Source organism: Artemia franciscana, chromosome 1 (assembly GCF_032884065.1).
Source record: "Artemia franciscana chromosome 1, ASM3288406v1, whole genome shotgun sequence".
NCBI classification, from domain to species: Eukaryota; Metazoa; Arthropoda; class Branchiopoda; order Anostraca; family Artemiidae; genus Artemia; species Artemia franciscana.
The window spans coordinates 39,980,181-39,997,251 of NC_088863.1; the positions used below are offsets into that span (position 1 = coordinate 39,980,181).

Sequence of the window (17,071 nt, forward strand, 5' to 3'; positions counted from 1 at the left end):
AAATAATCGGTTTTAAAGGAGTATTAGAGATGTTTCTTAGAGAATGATACAAACTTGTTAAAAACATAGGAAAAATAATCCTTCTTATTAAAGATTTTTTCTTAGAGAATGATATAAACTTGTTCAAAACATAGGAAAATAGTCATCTTTAGAGAATTTTCAGAGTTGTTTTCTTAGAGAATGATATAAACTTATTCAGAACATTAGAAAATAGTCCTTATTATAGAATTACAGATGCATTTTCTTAGAGAATAAGATAAACTTGTTCAAAACGTTGAAAAAAAGTCTTTCTTAGAAAAATTTTAGAGAGAAAAATTCTCTTGGAGAATGATATGAACTTGTGCAAAACATAGGAAAATAATCCTTCTTAGAGAATATTTAGAGATTTTTCTTAGAGAATTATATAAACTTGTTCAAAACATAGGAAAATAATATTTCTTAGAGAATTTTTAGAGATGTTTTCCCAAAGAATGATATAAACTTGCTCAAAGCATAGGAACAAGATCCTCTTTAGAGAATTTTTAGAGATGTTTTCTTAGAGAATGATATAAACCTGTTCAGAACATTAGAAAATAGTCTTTCTTAAAGAATTTTAGAAATATTCTCTCAGAGAATGACATGAACTTGTTCTAAACATGGGAAACTAGTCTTCTTAAAGAATTTTTAGAAATGTTTTCTTAGAAAATGATATAAACTTGTTCAAACCATAGGAAAATAATGCTTCTTAGAGAGTTTTTAGAGATGTATTCTTAGAGAACGATACAAACCTGTTCAGAACATTAGAAAATAGTCTTTCTTAGAGAAATTTAGAGGTATTCTCTTAGAGGATGATATGAACTTGTTTGAGACATAGGAAAATAGTCCTTCTTAAAGAATATTTAGAATTGTTTTCTTAGAAAATAATATAAACTTGTTCAAAACATAGGAAGCTAATGCTTCTTAGAAAGTTTTTAGAGATGTTTTCTTAGAGAATGATACAATCCTGTTCAAATCATAGGAAAATAATCTTTCTTAGTGAATTTTTTTGAGGTGTTTTCTTAGAGAATGATACAAGTTAGAAGTTAGAAGACAAGTGACAACGAGAATCGGTATATACAAGCCAGTCATGTAGCCGTGCTGGGGCCGTACCGTGTCTTGGGGGATAGGTCTGTGGACCGTGGAAAAATATTTGCTGTACTCTGTTTACACATTTCTTTTCTCAGTTTTTATGATATTAGTTATTTTACCAGAGTTAATGTTATTTTAATTTCCCACATTTAAAGCATATAATTTAATTTGAACACTTAGTATGAATTAAATTACATGCCTTAAGTATGGGAAATATAACTGTCACCAATAGATTCTTGCAGTTACGATTGAAAGCAGTTGAACTCCTTTACAAAAGAAAGGCCATTACCAAATCAATAGATGGGTCATACGTCCGAGATAGACGTGGACAAAACTCTGTGTTTACGGTACTGTATATGACTTTAGGATCAGCAGCAAAACTCTTTGAAATCCTGAGTAATATATCAAGTACAAATTAAGTACAGTAACATGTGAGAGCAGAAGCTAAGATAGCCAAGTGATTGCTACAAGTTAAATTTTTGGTGCATGCAGACCCAATATACCAATTAAGTCAACCGGTGCTTAACCATGTATCAAGTTCATAACAAAATCGCGATATAAAGGGAAGAAAATAATTTTCCTGACAAGCACCACTTGGTAAAAAAAAATATTTGGTTGTGGACCTGTACAAACCGTAATGCACTTTGTCCTAAAACAAAATAAAGGACAGTAAGGTGGGAAAGGCCATAACGAATGTTTAGAATACCAAACAACTTAAGATGATCGAAACAGTTAAACATAGCAACAACAAACGCATAGACAAAAGTCGACAGTAATTCTCAGTACCAACACGCATAACAAAAGGAGTGCGGATAACTCAACACGTGTTTAAATAAACCTAAACTCTAGGCTTGTTCTTCCTAACCCCCCACTAAAATAAACTCCTGCTAAATTCAACCCTCGTATTGCTCAACTCCCGCTTAATTCAATACTATTTAACCTGACCTCTCTTGTTAGACAGGTTGAACTGAATTAGGATTTAGTTGAAAAGGAGCTGAATTGAATACGTGTTGAGCTAAAAGGAGCCTGGATAACCAGGGGTGAGTTAAACGAGGGTTGAGAGTAGCATGAAAGTTGAGTTAAATGAGGTTTAAATAACATGGGGATACGGTGGTTGAATGAAGATAGAGCTGCCTGGGCATTAGTTAAACGGGATTTGGATTCAATGGGGTTCATTTGAATGAGAGTCAAACCAAGCAAGAGTTGAGTTCAATGGTCATACTTTAAAGGGGCTGGGTTAAACAGCAGTTGAGGTATATGAAACAAAAATAAAAGTTTCTAATTCTACTGAAAGGCTTTTTTAGCAAACTGATTACTATTGGCATGTAAAAGAGATTCCAGAGGAACTAGTAATACATGTTGAATTAGTTTTGATGCAGCCAAAGCCAAAGCTATCGAACACAAATTTTATGCCTTGCAAGTATCCTGGTTGCCCTTTTCTGCATGAGAATCAGAGTAGACACCATTGACAGAATAAGTATCCCGCAAGCATGGAACCAACAATCGTGTAAAGGCCAGAAACCACATCAAGCAGTTTGAAGATAAACTGTCAAAGCTTGAAGCCATGCTTGGCTTCAGCTTACGAATTTGAAGTAGAATATCTGAGGCGGAGAATTACATCAAGTTATAAATAGCTTTAACTCTATTACAATCAATGCAGTACTTAAGAGTTAATTGACCATTAAGTTTACATGGTAGTTAAATAATGGTAGAATCCTAACGTTGTTGTCTATGTTATTTCGAATTGATAAATCAAAAACTGTCAGGATCAATACCGGACACCAGGGTAAGTAAGAATTCTTCTATTGGTCAAAATTAAAAAGCAAAAACGTAAAAAATAGCAATAAAATAAAATACACATAAAGATTTTTCTATAATATACCTTTCTAAGATGAGAGACCATACTAAATCTCTCTTCCATATCCAATTCCTCTGCTGTTGACCTGGAAGATGATCGCTCAATTCCTCCATAAAGACTTTGGTCCTCAGCCTGCAATACAAGAACCAAAACTTTTGAAAAGAGATCGTCTTGATTTGATTATTTAATGCTTGATTTTCCTCTTTTGTTCGATGTTTGAACAGTTGAATAACAAAAAAAACTTAACATAGGAAAGGATTCATAAAAAAATAACATTTGTTCACTTTCACCATTAGATGTGAGTAGTATTGCTATAATGACAACGTACAGAACACCTTATTTGGGAACTAAATCTTGCCTTTATTACAGCAATACAGACCTTTATTTGGGCTCTAAATTTTACTTATACTTGAGTCGTTAACCTACTTACAAGACCAGTCGCCCAGAAAGGTATCCAACGCTTTTGGGTGAGTGACCTCCCTTGTCTTTGGACCTAAATTTTTTATGGACTTGGAATTTTTTCCCTCAGAATTTTCGGACTTAGGATTTTTTTAGGCTCATAATTTTTGGATTTCGAATTTTGAATAAGTGCTATGTCAAGAATAAACATCATGAAGTATTTTATGAAACGAATTAAAACCGTTTTTTTATGATGTTATTTGACATGTCGTTATTTCAATAAAAATATTTTATGCATTACTTTGTTATGTTTTCATTATTTTTAGGTATACTAGTAAGTCGAACGTTTAGAATGCATACAAAAAGTATGAGATAAAAGAAAAGGAATTTTCAGAGAAAAAGATACAACTAGCGGGCTAATAGGGGATTTATTTAAATCTGAGATAGGTTAACAGGGCTTTTGACAGAGTTGCAAACACATACGCAAAAACAGGCACACAGAGAGGGAGACAGAGAGAAAGAGACAGAGAGAGAGAGAAAGAGAGAGAGAAAGAAAGAAAGAGAGACAAGCAAACAACCGCAGCTGCTCTGACACACAAGAGAGAGAGAGAGAGAAAGAGAGAGAGAGAGAGAGAGAGAGAGAAACAAACACAAAGAGTCAAACACATAAATACACAAAGACAGACACGGAAACATGCAAACACCCGCTAAAATACACAGGCATATCGAGAGAAACACCCAAACAGCGGCTCAGACACCCAGGCATACCTAGAGAGAGATAGAGAGAGGGAGAGAAAGAGAGAGACAAAAACGAAATATTTTTATGCATTACTTTGTTATGCTTTCATCATTTTTGGGGTACGCTAGCAAGTCGAACATTTAGAATGCTTTTTGAAAAGTCGGAGATGTAAGAAAAGGAATTTTCAGAGACATAAATACTAGTAGTAAGCTCGTAGGAAGAATAATAGAATCTGAGAATAGTTAACAGGGCTTTTACCAAAGTTTCAAACACTCAGTAAGACACACAAACACGTAAAGACAGGGACATGGAGAAAAAGAGATAGAGAGAGAGAGAAAGAGAAGCAAATATCCGCAGCCACTCAGACACACGGGCACAGTGAGAGACAGCGACAAAAACTCACAGAGTCAGACAAGCAAACGCACAAAGATAGACACAGAAACAGGCAAACACCAACTCAGACACACAGGCATAATGAGAGAGACAAGTAAACAGCCGCTCTGACACATAGGCATAGTGAGAGAGACAAAAAATACCAACAAACACACAGAGTCAGACACACAAAAACTCAAAGATACACACAGAAACATACACACACCCACTCAGACACACAGGCATAGTTAGACATACAAGTAAACAGCTGCTCAAACACACAGGCGCAGTGAGAGAGAGGGAGGGAGACAAAAACACCTACAGACACATAGGGTCAGACACACAAAGACAGACACGGAAACATACAAAAACCAACCTGACACCTTCTCAGATACCTACACAGGCATGAGTGTGTGTCAAAAATACAGACATGGAAGAATCCAAAAACCTGCTTAGATACGCAGGTATAGTGATAGACAAACAAACAGCCACTCAGGCACAGATCCATAGTGAGAAAGAAAGACAAAACACCTACAAACACACAGAGTCAGACATACAAACACACAAGGACAGACACTGAAAAAATAACACCCGCTCTCATACACAGGTAGAGTTAGCGAGGCAAGCAAATAGCCACTCAGACACACAGGCATATGAGAGAGAGAGGGAGAGAGAGAGAGAAAGAGAGAGAGAGAGAGAGAGAGAGAGAGAGAGAGAGAGAGAGAGCTGGTGTGTCTGAGCGTGTGTTTGAATGTTTCCTTGCTTGTCTTTGTGTCTTTGTGCGTATGACTCCGTGTTTGTTAGTGTTTCTCTCTCTTTCTCTCTCTCTCTCTTTCTCTCTCCCACTATGCCTGTGTTTCTAAGCGGAAGTTTGTTTTTTTTTCTCTCACTGTGCCTGTTTCTCTGAGTGGGTGTTTGTCCTTGTGTGTTTCTGTGCCTGTCTCTGTCTGTTTGTAAGTGTTTTGTCTCTCTTTCTCAGTGCGCCTTTGTGTCTGTTTGGCTGTTTGCTTGTCTCTCTCACCATGCATGTGCATCTGAGCGGGTTTTTGCACGTTTCAGTGTCTTTCTGTGTGTTTTTGCGGTTGAATCTGTGTTTTTTGTAGGTGTTTCTGTCTCTCTCTTTCTCTCTCTCTCTCTCTCTCTCTCTCTCTCGCTATCTCTCTCACTATGCATGTGTGTCTGAGTATGTGTTTAGGAAGGGTGTGCGAAAGCACAGGATGGCTGGCCCCCAACCCCCCATTGCACTTCCTGGCTGAAGGGCCAAGAAACGGAGATCAGCACCGCCGGTAAGGACTGTAAAGTCTAATGCCGTATCCTTTACCTTTACCTTTTTACCTCTCTCTATCACTATGCCAGTGTGTCCGAGTGGCTGATTTCTTGTCTCTATAACTATGCCTGTTTGTCTGAGCGGGTGTTTGCATGTTTCCGTGTCTGTTTTCGTGTGTCTGACTCTGTGCGTTTGTAGTTGTTTTTTTCTCTCTCTCACTATGCCTGTGTGTCTGAGTGGATGTTTGTTTGTCTCTCTCACTATACCTGTGTGTCTGAGTGGGTGTTTGCCCATTTCCATTTCTGTCTGTATGTTTTTGTGCGTCTGACTCTGTGTGCTTGTAGGTGTTTTTAATCTCTCTCTCTCTCTCTCTCTCTCTCTTCTCTCTCTCGCCCACTAGTAGTATTAATGTTTCTGAAAATTCCTGGTCTTACATCTCCGACTTTTTAAACGTTGTATTTACTAGCGTACCCTAACTATAACAGAAGCATAACAGAGTAATACATAAAATATTTTTATCGAAATAACGATATTTAGAATACCATCATAAAAACAAAAATGAATGCTTTGAGTCCATTCCATATGAAACTTCAATGTGTTTTTTCTCAAGATAGCACTCAAAAATTTTACTTTCAAAAAATTGTGAGTGCAAAAAATTATAAGTACAAAAAAGGGGCGACAAAAGCTGGGGAGGAGACATTGGGATCCTTTGAAGATGAATCATGGATGACCAAGAGCTGTCCTAGCATTAATTCAAATAAATACGACTTTATTAATTTCGACTTCATGTATATCCCCAGTACTAAGTAATACTTTCAAAAAAGACAAAAAATGTATTGATATATTTATCATGACTTGAATATTAGTATTATAATAACTGGTCACTCGCTTTTATTCAGTGAAGATCTAATATTTGTTACTCATGTCCTGACAGGAATATATAGGTCATTCACCCAAAAGCGTTGGATACCTGTCAGGGCGGCTGGCTGTATAAGTAAGCCAATGACCCAAATATAAGCAATCTTTAGAGCCGAAATAAGGGTGTATATTCTGTAGTATAGGCAAGATTTAGTACCCAAATAAGATTTTCTGTCTGTATTTATTATGACAATACTACTAATGTAACATTATTTTATAGCTGCAAAGAAACCCACCTGCTATAAGTAAGGCAACACTTTTTCTTATGCTATCACAAGACTTTTTTCAAAATTTAAAACTAATTTATTCTAACTAATAGCTAGTCTTTTGAAAACGGCATGTACATCGATGAAAAAGTCACTTCGAAAAGGTCTACTTCGAAGTTTGAGTCAAATTGATATCTACAGCGGCCAAGAATAGTGTCATTGTCGTTTATTTTAGAAGTCTTCATTCCAATAGGCATAATAAATTGGTTCTTTTTTACAGCCTGGATGCATAAAGTGTCTTTTGATTTATTTTATTTTTTCCTAAGCACTCCCTAATAATTTCCAATTGGCGTATTTAGCTTTTCCTGAGATATTGCAAATAAACTAATTTACCAACCATTATGAGCTTTTTAGTCTCTCGATTTAGTTCAATATCCCTCTTGACATTTTCTGCAAATTTCAACTTAATACCCTTAGCCGTTCCTGAGATATTTCAAATGCACGTCTTTTGATTTGTTCAGCAACTTTCTCACTACTCCTGATAGTTTCAACTTAATACCCTTAAAAGTTTAATTTATCCTGAGATATTGCATATATATAATTGGATCTGGATAAGCACTGAAAGTTTCAAATTGATGCCTTTCATACCCTGATGTTATGCGGATACATCAATTTCACTACTCGAATTCAGAGAGTGTCTTTTGCTTTAATTCAAGATTCCGCTGGCATTCCCTGAAAGTTTCAACTAAATGTCCCAAGCCATTCTTGAGATATTGCAGATACGCCTATTTGACAAGCTGGATGCACATGTTGTGTTCTGATCAGATACAACATTTCCTAAGCATTCCCTGAAAATTTCCAACTGATATCTATGGCATTTTTTGAGATAAAGTAGATAAACCCTTTTGACAACCAGGATTCACATGGAATATTATAAAGTATTCCAATATTCTCCCTCAACATTTTGTAAAAGTTCCAGTTCCTTCAAGTATTCCTGAGATACTGTAGTTAGGTAGTTTTGGCCATCCTAATGCGCATAGAGTCTTTTTCTTCAGTTTAACATCCCGCTCAACGTTCATTAAAGTTTCACCTTAATACCTTGAGTCATTTCTGAGATATGGCAGGCATGCTCCTATGACAAGCTGGATTCACATAGTGTCCTTTGATTTCATTCAAACCGCCTTAAGGTTTCCGCCCTTAGCTGTTCGTGTGATTTTGCAGATATGCCATTTCCAAAATATGGACCCATCAAATGTTACTAGCCTTAGAAAATTTTCTTGATTTTCGAAAAAAGGGGGAAACACCCCTTAATAGCCAAGTAATCTTAATAAAAATTTTACCATCAGATTTAGCACATCAGAGAACCCTACTGTATGAGTTTCAAACTCCCACCCATAAAAATGTGGAATTTTGTATATTTTTTTTGCCAGAAAAAAGATCACCGGATGCGTGTTTATTGGTTTGTATGTGTTTTTTCCAGGAGTCATTGCATCATCCCAGCGGTCCTAGAATATTGTAATAGGGCTCATTCGATCGAAGTAAAAAATTCTAGCACCCTTTTTCAATGACCAAATATTGGAAGGCAACCAGGCCCCCTACTCCGCTCTCTTTTTCCCAAAATCGTCCGATCAAAATTTTAAGATAGCCATTTTGTTCATAATAGTTGAAAGGCCCAACAACTATACCTTTGGGTATAACACGACTCCTCCCCCAGAGCCCCAGGGAAAAGGTGTTTAATTTATAAAAATTTTCCCATTATTTACGTATAGTATTTGTTATTCGGATGTATGCGTATATTTTCGGGTGGGGGGAAGTTTTCGGCTGGGGTTTTTCCATGGGGGAACTTTGTTTGGGGTGGGAAGTTTCCGGGCAGAGAACTTGTCAGGGGAATTATGCACTGCGGGAATTTTCCAGAATTCTTATACAAAATCCTTTTTATATTTCATGCTTTCTCTTTCCTGTCTCAGTTTTACGCACGGAGTGGTTAAGAGTAATTGTCCCTGGTAAGTTACCACCGGGATTCAATTATCTAGAGGATGTTTTCATGGAGAAGGGGTTTCTTTGTGGAGGTTCGCCCAGATTTCCTGGCATTACTTGAAAACAATCAGAAATTAAATAAAAAAAAGTTTTTTTTAGCTAAAGCAAGGAGCAACATGAAAACTTAAAACGAACAGAAATTATTACTTATATGAACACTCCTCAACACTTCGCTCTTTACGCTAAAGTTTGAATTTTGTCCGAGTTCCTTAAGAATGACTCCTAAAACATAAGAGGAGTTTAATTAGAACAATAAGACGCTTTTTTAAAAGTACTAAAAAAAAAACTTTAGCGTAAAGAGTGAGTTTTTGACAACCTCCTCAATAGACGTAATAATTTTTGTTCATTTTAAGTTTAATGTTGCTCCTGCTTTCAGTTGAAAAAAATTGTTTTGTTTTATTTAATCATCCCAAAGAGAGACAAGATATCATCGATTGAAATTCTAAGATAGCCATTTGGTTTAAGGTAGAAAAACTGTATACTGATATACGCTTATATACACTTCAAATATACAGTGATATCAGTGTATATTTCAGAGGTAGTAATACTGGGTGGTGGCGCATTTAAATAGGTTAATTTACATAGTGCTCGATCAAACTATGTACAGTGATGTATAATTGCAAACTAGCCATTATGCACACTAGCTATCAAATGCCCTTAGGGGGAGTATGCTTTAGAGCCCCAAAAATTCTGCCTTTATATCTGAATTTCCTAACTCCGTGGGTTTTAGATAAACATAGACTGCGTTTTGGGAGTAAAAATTAATTTATAACCCACATCAACTCCTGGGATTGGTTTTGGACTAGCGTGATTTTTGCGGGTGGGGTAGGGGTAATAGTGCTTCTTTTATTGCTGACAATATTTTTCTATTTGTCATAAAATATTATATTACATTCGCATGCCTACCGACACAAGGCTGGAGAGGGAGGTCTCAAGAGTAGGGACGCATCGCCAGCATTTTATTGGGGGGGAGGGGATGCAATAACTTTATTCGAGCGCTACTGAAGAAAAGTTAACGTATACCGAAGGCGCTACTAGGTTTAATTCAAAATGTTACACAATACATAATAAACAATAAACACACATTAAATAAACATAAAATTAAGTGATCAAGCTTTTACTAAGATTATCAACAATGAGTTGCTGCAGGCAGAAGTAGTACAGTTTTAAAAAACTTTTACGTAGGCTAAGGTGGATCTCAAATAAATTCGGCTTTTTTTCAGCAGATTTCAGCACTAATGTTGCAGAACCTATTCCTTAGCCTCTCATCCTAGCACTGTTTTATATTTGAACCAACCACCATTCTAACAGCCCCATGTATTGTGCTATTCAGTTGCACGCAATTTTCAACAGATTTTCAACAGAGACTCTGTCAGATTAAATTTATTGTGCTAAATTTCTACTATGCTTGATTCATTAAAATATTATTCATGACTTCTTTTTTAAATTGATGTGATAGTATGTTCGCTGCTTTATATTAATAAACTAGCTGTTGGGGTGGCGCTTCGCGCCACCCCAACACCTAGTTGGTGGGGGCACTTCGCGCCCCCCAAGCCCCCCCCCGCGCGTTAGTCGTTACGCGCCATTGTAGTTGTGTCCCCGTGTCCGACCTGTGATATATATATATATATATATATATATATATATATATATATATATATATATATATTAACTACGTAAAACTTGCGAATATACAACATTCTTTGCTGTCACATTGTCTGTCCATATAAATAGATTGTCAGGTTTACCAACTCTTGAACTCACAACATAATAATTGTCCATGGGAAAACAATCCGTATTCAGGTCTATACCGCATTTTTCTAAAGATTGTCCTTGAGCTTTGTTGATGGTGATTGCTATTCGAACATTCCCTGTGTCCCCGTCGTCATTTATATATCCCCCTGTGCCACCGGCGTCCCCGTTGTAGTTGTGTCCCTGTGTCCTGGTCGTCATTTATATTCCCTGCGTCCCGGTCGTCATTTGTGTCCCGCTATCCCAGTCTGTAATTTCTCTTTGATTGTCCCGTTCATCATTTATATTCCCTCTGTCCCGGTCGTCATTTGTGTCCCGGTCTGTAATTTCTCTTTGAGTGTTTTTTCTTTTTAGTTTTTTACCTTTTTTCTTTTTTCAGTTTTCTTTTTCTTCTTTGATTTTCAGCGTCACTATGAAATACATATCACCGAACCTTTGTTTTTTTTAACTAAAATCTGGTAACCATTGATGACCTTATCCAAGTCAAAATCCCAAACCCAATCATCATCGCTATCATTTTCAGTTTTGATATGTTTTGACTCTCGCTGTCCAGGTGGATTTTCATCTAACTGCGCGGTTTTGCGTTCTCGTCATTTATATTCCCTGTGTCCCGGTCGTCATTTGTGTCCCGGTATCCCAGTCTGTAATTTCTCTTTGAGTGTCCCGGTCGTCATTTATATTCCCTCTGTCCCGGTCGTCATTTGTGGCCCGGTCTGTAATTTCTCTTTGAGTGTTTTTTCTTTTTAGTTTTTTACCTTTTTTCAGTTTTCTTTTTCTTCTTTATTTTTCAGCGTCACTATGAAATACATATCGCCGAACCTTTGTTTTTTTAACTAAAATCTGGTAGGCATTGATGACCTTATCCAAGTCAAAATCCCCAACCCAATCATCATCGCTATCATTTTCAGTTTTGATATGTTTTGACTCTCGCTGTCCAGGTGGATTTTCATCTAACTGCGCGGTTTTGCGTTCTTTAGCCGCAAGCCTGTTTTCTTGCTGCTCTTGTGATTCCTCGGCACACTTTCTTTTCTTACTTTCTGTATCAGCCGCAAGCCTGTTTTCTTGCTGTTCTTGTGATTCCTCGGCACGCTTTCTTTTCTTATATATATAGATAGTATTGAAACATGCGGGCCACATAAAGGAAAAAGCAGAAATACAGGATAATTCCAAGTTTTATTATAAATTATTCGAAGTCTAATATTACATTGTAACCCAAATCTTATGATATTTCAAAACTAGACGAATGTCCATATAAAATAAACCTACAATACACACAGATTTGTAACGAAAATTGTAGTCGCGTATGTTTTCTCTTTCAATTGCCAACAGTGCAAGTGAAGATAATCTTTCTTGTGCCGTGGTGTTGCAGCAGTACGTCTTCAACCATCCAAGGTAAGAAAAAGGTCTCTCATACGACGCAAAATTTATAGGAATAATGACGTTCTGTTTAAAAAGATCAAATATAAGAGGAAACACACATTTCAAGTGTTCAGATGCTCATTCTAGAATGTTTTTGTTTTTTGTATCATCAACTCCGTAAAAACACTGTAGCTCAGACATACAGCGTTCAAAATCGAGCTTATAGTATTTACACACAAAGCTTACACTGTCTTTGTCCATTTCGTTTGCACCTAGCATTACAATTAAGTTATTCAAAACGTCCAAACTGTCCTCTTCTGGCCTACTTTCAATCTCTGTAGTTAGAACATTAAGAACAGGATACAACAATGTATTTTTGAAAAACTTTCGCTGTCTCACATGGAACTATTGTACCCCTACCTAGTTTCACTGAAACTTCACGTTTCCGAGGCAATTCAGGACCTCTAAAATCACATTTATTAGCTAATTCTGAGCTGTGAAGGTAATCATAAAGTGTGATATGACGACACCAATAACATGTAGTTTGGTTTATAAAAACTCGGTTTTTTATTTATCTTTAATATCCTATATATTTATTATCTTTTTTATTTAATTTCATGGGTTGAAACAAGAATGACCCTTGGCAAAATTGGCAAAGTGGGAGTATATAATTTGGGTTATATACTTTCAGTCCAGGGGGAGGGGGGAGTAAACTAAAGTACAGCTGCAGTCAAAATGTGTTAACGACAATTATTCTAAAAATTATGAAGTAGGTCGAAGAATTGTTTTTTAATATATTTCCTTTTCAACCGCCTCAATCATATACTTCTAAAAAAATTAAGGAGGGGGCAATTTTTTCTTCTTTTTTCCATTAAAATACCAATTAAAAATTTATTTTTGAAATCAAGGGATGGGGGGAAATCCAGGAGGCAAATACCCCCCCCCCCCCACAGTGATTGGCACCACTTGAATTACTTTCGATATCAACAAACGCGTAATAACATTCAATACTCGATGTTTTCGGTTCTTAGATATCTGTAGGTCTGAATTCCTTCGTCCCTGTCCCATGGGATTGCCTAGACTAAGTATCAAATAATTGCTTAATCTAGCTTAAAATGCAAAACTAAAATACCACAGTCTGATTCAGATACTGAAAACAGTCGAACTTGTTTCTCACTATACTGTATTTCAAGCACTAGACCTGCCACCAAGAGCGAAATCCTCCCTGGTTTATGTTACGCTGAGCTTACATAAGAAGTAGATGACCCATTTCCTTGAAGATAAGACTTCAAAGGTGGAATATTTGTATAAATATTAATGAGGAAGCGGAATGAACCACTATTTTTCGCGTGTTTACATTAAAAATTACCTGGGATTAACTAAATTAAAATATCTGGTCGAAGTAAAGAGTGAATTTGAAGCTTAAAACGAGCAACAGTTTTAAAGTTACTTCATGAATTATAGTTTTTTCTCCAGGGGGGACAACTACCCCCTTGTCCCCCCAAACGACGGCGCTGCTCAAGAGCACCACCAGGAAGTTTTGTAGAGAGAGGAACAGCTCATCATAATAAAAGAGTTTCATCTTTATTACAATAAATTCACTTAGAAGTTACCCGATTGGCTATTCATTATTCATTTCAGGAAAATTACCATCCTGTGAATGACAGTCTCTGGAAGGTTCTTGCGAACAACACTTAGCCGCCCTACTTCAGTCAATACCAACCGCTTAGATGCAAAGCAATGAATTAGGCTATGAGAAAAATGTTAATTTTTAAAGCATTTTACTTTACTAATTACTACCTTTGTTCCCTTTATTCGAGTCTTTTCTGGAAAAGAATCACATGAATAACTACATTCTAGAAAAGCACCATGATAAACCAAAAATAAACTTCTTATGTAGTCAAATGCCTCTTTATGCATACAATAAACGAAAATATGTGGAATAGTAGTTAACTGAGAATATATAGCAATATCAAATGCAAATAGTGGAGCTGAAGAGGGGAAGGGTATAACCTCCAAGTCCTTGGTGGCTTCATTGTACGTAAACAAGGTAGAGCCTTCAACCCCTCCCCCCAATCATATATCGTAGTTTTTCAGTTATTTTTTAATATCCATATAATTTGTCAAGTTTACATATTTTTTTCAAAGTTACTACATCATTTAAGTGTTTACCTTCTCTTCAGAGACAACATAATTGGTAATCCCTATTCGATATCTAATATTTGAGCTTCAGATGACCTAAAATATGGAAAATGAACCAAACATATTTTCAAGGATGTTTTGTTTCTTCTGTTATTTTGATAGGGAAAAATCGGACTGAAAAGCTAAGTATGGTCTTTTCTTTGCAAATTCTATTTAGAGACTATAAAGTCGAATGGCAGAAAAATTCAACTTTATGTAAGAAATTAGCCTTATTATCGTGGTAAACTGTTTTCTAGCAAATGGGAACAAGTATTTTGCTGATAAGTTAATACCAACCTTCTTGTCAGCTCCTCATAATAAAAGAGTTTCATCTTAATTACAACAAATTTGCTTAGATATTATCCGATTGGTTATTGATTATTCATTTCACAAAAATTACCTTCATGTGAATGATAGTCTCCGGAGTATTCCTGTGAACAATGCTTAGCCATCCTACTTCAGTCAATGCCAAACGCTTGGTTGCAAACAATGCATCAAGTTACAAGACAAAATGTCAAATTTTTAAAGTAATTTACATAATTAATTACTACCTTTGTTCTATTTATCAGAGTCTTTTCTGGAAAAGTATCACGTGAATTAGCAGACTCCAGCCAAGTACCAAGATCTCTATCATAAAGAGCAGATGCCCTTGAATGCATTGACAGCCAGTGTCGAGCTAGAGAGCACTGTCGCTCCAGAATAAAACCATACCGTCTTCTTTCCTGATACATTGCCTGAAAAAGTAAACGTTTGGATTTCATGTATCAAGTTAACACCTGGACGAAATAAAGGATGTTCAAATGCTCTTGTTACTAAATCCATAAAACCTAGGCGCCTGCTATCCCTTTGTCTCCTCTATAGGGTTCTCCCCATAAAATAGGGCTTTTTGAAGTCTTTCAGAGGTGAAAATTTTCAGTTTGCGGTTTGGGATTTTTAGAATTGTTCTGGATTTCCTAGGGATTTTTAGGATTTATTTTTTTGAATTCTTTAAGATTTTCTCCTCGTAATTTATTATTCAGTCTTTGCTTCGACGGTGTTCTCAGTACAAGGTTGAGTGAAAAGCAATCGTGTCCTTACTATTCTTAAACGTTCTGAATCTGTGTTAATGAAATCTGTATGCAGCGATTATTTACTAATTAGCCCCCTTGCTTAGTGCTGTGCAGCAGGCCAGGTCAAAATTAACTTTGACTGACAAAAGCAAGAGAGTAATCAGTTAGAACTTTAACATTTAGACATATAGAATTCAGCATATTGCTATTTTGGACTGGAGTTTCAGTTGAATAAATTGGTTTCTTCAATGTTGTTTTCGGGGGCACCAATTCACTAAAATATGTCGGGAGGAAGGACATTTTTTTATTTCTGAGTGAGCAAACAAATAACGTATTTCGATGGTGAACGGGAAACCACTGTCTAGTCTCTTAAGCGAGGTGAAGCTGAAAGAGGTGAAGAATTTTTGTGTCTCTTCCAAATGTTAACATTAATATAATAGCTTAGAGTGAGAAGAGAAAAATATTGGTATTTCTGATATGTGTGAAGCTGAATGTTCGTTTGTGTTTGAAAGTAAAAATTATAAGATTTTATTTTAGAAAGAACACTTTTTTAGCAGTCTCATGGTGTTTGAGCTTTTAACTATTTAATTGGCTGGTAGGCTGGGGCTCATTTTAGTGTTTAAGATGAGGGAAAGGAAGAACAAGAAGAAAGACTTTTTTTTGTTGATTTTTGTTCGTTTTAGAAGGAATAATTACAATTATTATGACATGGGAAATGGTTAGTTACAGTTACATAACAAACTCTTATACAAGTTTTGTTCCAGTAAAGATATTCGAATGGATGTTTAATGTGGATGTCGTAGATTTTGAGTTAAAAAAGGAGCCCATTTAGGGTTTACACTTATTGACACACTTATTGATGCAACAGGCTTTGCCTACTGATTATGTTGGTCGCTTTTCTTCCTGATACAACGAGACCCAACATCGTGACTTACACACAGGAAAATATTTACTGTCAGTAAAAACAAGAATAATGAAATATTTGCTATGTCTTTTTGTGACCTAATGAGGATATTTGACAGGGTAAATCCACTTACATTGCCTAAATGTAGATGATTAGGTTTCTTGAAATCTCTCTTAAATGACTGAAAAACTCATAGGAATATAAATACTCATATGAAAAAACTCATATGCATAGGGAATCCAAATTATTATTGAATTTTCAGTATGACTCTATTTTTTCCATGCTTGTAGTTCTAAAACTTTTTTCATAAAGGGATAGTCTTTGATGCATTTGATTTTGTTAAGTTTTCAGTTATCCACGAAATAATTGGTTCGCTCTCTCTCAAACATCTTATACATCGGGTGGCACGTTATGTGCAGTGCCAAGTGTTTTGGGGAGTCAGCCAAGCGTGGAGAAACTGACCCAAGCGTGGCAGTGTTGTGCGGCAAGCGTTTTGAGCTGTACACTTGGTGACGGGAAGTCACCCCTTTCGGGATTTCCTGTTACGTTTTTTTTTAATTAGAACAGCTTTGCAAATACTTCAGTTATTCTATCATAAAATAAACCAAATATCTCATTTGTGGATGCATTTTTTTCCCTTTATAGCCGTAAATCCATCAATCTCCAGTTCAGCATTAATTTTTGAAGCACCTTATTGTCAATTACTGCTACTGTTCAACCTTTAACATACTGCCTTAGACAACCGTCATCTTGCCTTTGGATTTGAACTGATATCATCATGCCAAAGAGGTTTAAACCATCGTTAATTATAACTTCTGAGGCATCACTCGTCTAAAACCGCAAACTAGCATGTTGTCAAGAAACTACATTTTTTTACAGACGCACTCAAAGTCTTGGCAATGATTTGATTCCTAAAGTGCCCT

General features: G+C 36.1%; 1 protein-coding gene across 3 annotated transcripts in view; it reads right to left on the reverse strand.

The window, feature by feature from the left end:
- LOC136029520 (BAR/IMD domain-containing adapter protein 2-like) overlaps positions 1-17,071 on the reverse strand; it is a 178,836-nt gene that overhangs the window by 63,524 nt on the left and 98,241 nt on the right. For all 3 annotated transcript variants that reach the window (XM_065707976.1, XM_065707986.1, XM_065707995.1), the window contains exons 8-9: positions 14,747-14,929; positions 2,990-3,097 (exon numbers count right to left, since the gene is read on the reverse strand). In XM_065707976.1, the coding sequence (XP_065564048.1) occupies positions 2,990-3,097; positions 14,747-14,929 (291 nt within the window). The remainder of the gene's footprint in view (positions 1-2,989; positions 3,098-14,746; positions 14,930-17,071) is intronic.